Here is a 4,626-nt window from a genome sequence, read left to right on the forward strand (position 1 = left end):
CAATTAGGGTAGTAGACTTACTTTAATTCCACTAAGCTACGCGGCCATTTAGTTATTAGGTAATTAAAAATATTTAGTATATAAAGCTTTAAATTAGAATCACAATTAATTACTATATTAGATCCTACGTAGAGGGTTCTACACTAAAGCTCTGCAGTTTAAATATATACAAGATTCGTGACTAATATAATCTTAATTGCTAGCTATAAAGGCTCTATTAAACGCCCCTGGGCTAGAAGCCTCTAAGTCAACAGCCTTTAAATTAAAAGCCTCTAAATCTACAGTCTTTAAATTAAATCGGAGCTTTAAATTAGAGCTCTAAATCGAGGCTCTAAATAAATGGCTTACTAAGCATAATTCGGTCAGAATTTTCGTTAGTTTTTACCCTAACGATTAACATGTTAGCCCCTACGTTCGTTTCTTTGAATGAATTTTAGTCCTATCTTTGATTCCACTATTCGACGGGGTCTCGTGAGTTGGTTATTAGCAAGTGGGCTTGAAGACCATTTCTCCAAGTGTTCAAACTCCTATCTACAGCAGTTGAAGCGAGGCCTGCTAGGTCATGAGGGTGCGTGGTGTGGTTAGTAGAGGAGGGGAGGAGGGGGAAGTAAAAAAAAAAGGGGGAGCGTTAATGAAAGTCACTTCTGTGAGGTGTGGGCCGCTATCTGTTCCACTTCTCTGTCAAGTCGGCCTGTGGCGATGGCGTACTTAATAGTAGCTCGTACTGCTTCCAAGTTGGGTTTCCAACATGGCAGCGGTACTTGTCCAGTGTTGAAGTATGATTTTGTGCCCGCTAGGAGCACAGACCCTCTGACTAAGGCCGAAATAACCCGATTTGTTGGCCACCTCTCTGAATTTCATCACTTGGCAGCATCGACTTTAACCTATCAACGATCGGCAACCTTCCTACGAAAACACGGAAACACCTGTTGCCAAGGAGATCTCCTGGCAGGGCTCCTTGATCTAGAATCAGCGCCAAGTCCCCGGAGTCGAACGGCGACTCCTTCTGGGGCGATCCGGAAGTCCATTTGATGATTGATAGCTCCCATGTACCATCCCGACAGTTCGGGATTGGAGCCCATTTCCGCCCTAAGTCGAGCTGCAGCGACCCGGAACCGACGGGCTTTTCATTAATGTGCAAGGCACTTGCTGCAGGTAAGCAGAGTAGTTTCCCAGCTGGACGGTTGCTAATATGTCCAAAGTAGGAGCTGTCGGAAGCGGGACACCTAGGGCACACCTGCCCGATGGAGTGTAGATGAAGCTATTCCCATTCTTAGACATAGGAAACATCTACGCCTGTCCGGCAGTCAATCTCAACAGTCGGCTGCCTTGCCTAGTGTCCATGATACACCCACTCTGAGAATGCCGCTAGGCATGCAAGCCGTCGCTAAATCGTACTCTTAGTACTTGGCCGTAAATTCCAAGGTGCCTATCAATATATCAATGTATGGTGGTCGATGATTGCGTGCTCAGAGTAATATATGGTGGTCGATGATTGCGTGCTCAGATTAATATATGTCACCACATCGCCCAGACACCCCAAACCAAACTATGCTATCAGATGATAAAACTTGGCACTCCGAGAAGGGTTTTAAGGACAGCCAGCTATCCGGCTCAATTGGAACTTCCTTAAGTGGAACTTCCTCAGTTGGAACCACAACCACAACCATTAGCCAGCAACCATGTCAACTTTAGACATCAAATCCGCGAATCCGGACCAATACGCTCCTCCTAGGGATGATGAGGAGGCCCTTACACTGCATTGTGACTGGACGAAAGATGAGGAGGCCAAGGCGAAGCGGAAGTGGGTGTGAATGTATCAGTAGGCTTAAGAGGACGTTGACTAACACAAATCCGCTGTACAGGTTGGATTTCGTTATAATGCCACTCCTCACTCTCGGATTCTTCTGCTTGCGTAAGTCCACGTCCATGTCCACCTGTTTCGTAGAACTAATTCTAATTCATTGCATTACAGAACTTGACCGAGGTAACATCGCTAACGCCATCACGGATAACTTCATGAAAGATGTCGGCATCACCCAAAACCAATTCAACGTCGGCCAGCAAATGCTCTCACTGGGTATCGTGCTTTTCGAAATCCCTTCCAACATGATCCTCTACCGAGTCGGTCCAGGAAAGTGGCTCACTCTCCAGCTCTTCCTCTTCGGTATCGTCAGCACCTTCCAAGCTTTCCAAAACAGTTATGGCTCTTTTATCGCGAGCCGATTCCTCCTAGGAATGACCGAGTCGGGCTTCATTCCGGGTGGACTGTGGACCCTCTCAACTTGGTACACACGACGGGAAACCGCAAAGCGAGTCATGTTTTTCTACTTTGGTAACCAATTCGGTCAAGCTTCTTCGAAGCTACTTGCATACGGTATCCTTCACATGCGTGGTGTCCAAGGCAAGCCCGGATGGTTCTGGTTGTTCGTCATCATGGGAACATTCACGGTTTTCAGCGGTTTCGTCCTCGGATTCTTGCTACCTGACTCGTTCAAAAACCCTCGAAGCACCTTCCTGCCTCGCGTGACCTTTTTCAACGACAGGGAACTGCATATCCTTAAAAACCGCATCCTACTCGATGACCCAATGAAAGGCAAGAAGAGGAAACACATTGGCCGGGGCGCGTTCAAGAAGGCTGTAAGTCGCCATCAATATCAACCTCAAATCACGTGCCCTTTGCTATTGCTATTGCTGACTTTTTCTCTTCTTCCAGTTCTCAAACTGGCGTCTATGGGTCCACGTCTTGATCACACTATCCAACAACGGCCCTCAGCGTGCCTTCGACACATACTCCCCATCAATCGTCAACAGCTTTGGTTTCGCTGCCCTCACAAGCAACGCACTGGCTTCCGTTGGTCTCTTCCTCCAGATCCCAGTATCCTTCTCCCTCAGTTACGTTTCGGATCATTTGTAAGTTAAAGTTAAAGTGAAGATCTGGAAAATACCAGAACTACGCTGATATGGATGGTTTGCTACAGCAATAAACGTGGAGAGACAGTCATGGCCGGCCTGAGCATGCATCTGCTTGGTTACGTCTTTAACCGTATCTTCACCGAAATTAGCATTCGGGGAGTACGATACTTTGGAGTGGTCTGGACACAAACCTTTGGGACGTTCTCACACCCACTTAACATCGCATGGATGTCGCTCGCTTGCGGGGACTCGGAGGAACGAGCGCTTGCCATGGCCATGTAAGTCTTCACCTTTCGCTCACCTAGATTATTGCTAAGCCGGTTTGCAATACAGGGTAATCATGGGTGCCAACATTGCTGGTATCTACGGCGCACAAATCTTCCGAGAGGACGACCGGCCACGTTACCGCCGAGGATTCAGCATCAACATCGCCGTGCTCACGATTGGTCTATCTCTGGCAGCTGTCAGATACGTTGACGATCTGCTGCGTCGTCGTCGTAATGCCGGGCAAATACAGAATGAGTCAGCGAGCGAGCACAACTCGCACGACGAAGGCAAGCTCAGAGCGGCTCGGCTTAGCGACGCCGAAGTTGAACCGCAAACAATTTTGATCGAGGGCGACATTAAGCCTGTTGCGGCGAGGTAAAATGGTAGCCTAGACATTTTGCTTGTTTGTTCGTCTGTAGGTTGGAAAGCCCTTGGTTAATAGGGTTCGACTGGATTATATATGTTGCTTAGGAAAATTTTATAAGTACGTTTTTACCTCCGCACTCAGGGAGGCCTACCAATATTTGCCCCATCACATTCTAAGTCGCAGGAGCTATCTAGTGAAGAATAATTAATTACATTTCCATTGGACGTTGACGCATTTTCCCATATCGTCCCATCCAGCGTGTTTCGAGCCCATACGCAGAGAAAGCTCGTAGGCAGAAAAAGCTCGTACGGCCTGGTGCACGACCGGCTTCCACCCCCCCTTACTGTTGAATTGAGGTTATGGAGCTAAAACTCTGCGTATTGCTTATTTTCTATATAGGTGGTTGAAGGGATTTCAAGGAACTTCGACCGCACGGTCGAAGTTGTCTGATTGGCCAGATTCCTGCCAAGAGGTTTTTCCCACAAGTCTCATCACCTGATATCGTTGCGGGTTTATTTTCTAACACCCTCCCTCAAGCTTAGTCAACGATACCGCTATATATACTGTATATAGGGGTGCAGGATTGCTTGGTAAGGGTTGCTAAAGCTCCTCTAAGGTAGAACAAGAGTCTTATAAGGAGTTACGCCCTCCCTAACGTATCCCATACGCTGTCGAGAAAGGCGTACGCACAAGCGAACCAACTAGAGTCTCTAGACCGAATCGAGTCTTGACAAAATAAAGCCGTGAATTTAATCAATGTATTAAGGCCCCAAATCATTATAATAAAGCTTAAACTTGATATATAATTAGCTCTATCGTGTCCTAATTAGGCTAAGGTATTTTTGCTAGTAAGGTCCTTCTTTATAGAGGGGTATATTACATAGAGCATGGCCGAATTGGGTCCTTGGAGGACGACGTCGTTTTACCCACCCTTTACTACCGTAAGGTTTCTATATTGTATTTACTAAAAGCTCTAAAAGGGGCCTCCTTTTTAATTGCTTATTTATACCTCTTCTACCCGCAGTTATACAAGCTGCATAGCTTGGCTTTTTAGGAAACAGCCGAACGGGTTCTTG

At 46.8% G+C, this 4,626-nt stretch overlaps 1 protein-coding gene across 1 annotated transcript; it reads left to right on the forward strand.

Annotated features, from left to right (window-relative positions):
• Positions 1–1,429: 1,429 nt before the first annotated feature.
• Positions 1,430–3,702, forward strand: K441DRAFT_626471 (MFS general substrate transporter). Its single transcript, XM_067646132.1, is given in 6 exon segments — positions 1,430–1,804; positions 1,866–1,915; positions 1,976–2,640; positions 2,717–2,913; positions 2,931–3,194; positions 3,250–3,702. The coding sequence occupies 6 exon segments, from the start codon at positions 1,683–1,685 to the stop codon at positions 3,560–3,562; spliced, it is 1,611 nt and encodes a 536-aa protein (XP_067510159.1). The 5' UTR covers positions 1,430–1,682; the 3' UTR covers positions 3,563–3,702.
• The last annotated feature ends 924 nt before the right edge of the window (positions 3,703–4,626 follow it).

The sequence above is a fragment of the Cenococcum geophilum genome (genome assembly GCF_001692895.1).
Source record: "Cenococcum geophilum 1.58 unplaced genomic scaffold K441scaffold_2, whole genome shotgun sequence".
NCBI classification, from domain to species: Eukaryota; Fungi; Ascomycota; class Dothideomycetes; order Gloniales; family Gloniaceae; genus Cenococcum; species Cenococcum geophilum.

What these genes read in the sequence shown, in the direction of transcription:
- K441DRAFT_626471 (XM_067646132.1), top strand. Translation starts at nt 1,683, where the DNA reads ATGTCAACTTTAGACATCAAATCCGCGAATCCGGACCAATACGCTCCT. An exon ending in GAGGCCAAGGCGAAGCGGAA is followed by an intron (nt 1,805 to 1,865) that starts GTGGGTGTGAAT and finishes TCCGCTGTACAG; the next exon opens with GTTGGATTTCGTTATAATGC. An exon ending in CGAGCGCTTGCCATGGCCAT is followed by an intron (nt 3,195 to 3,249) that starts GTAAGTCTTCAC and finishes TTTGCAATACAG; the next exon opens with GGTAATCATGGGTGCCAACA.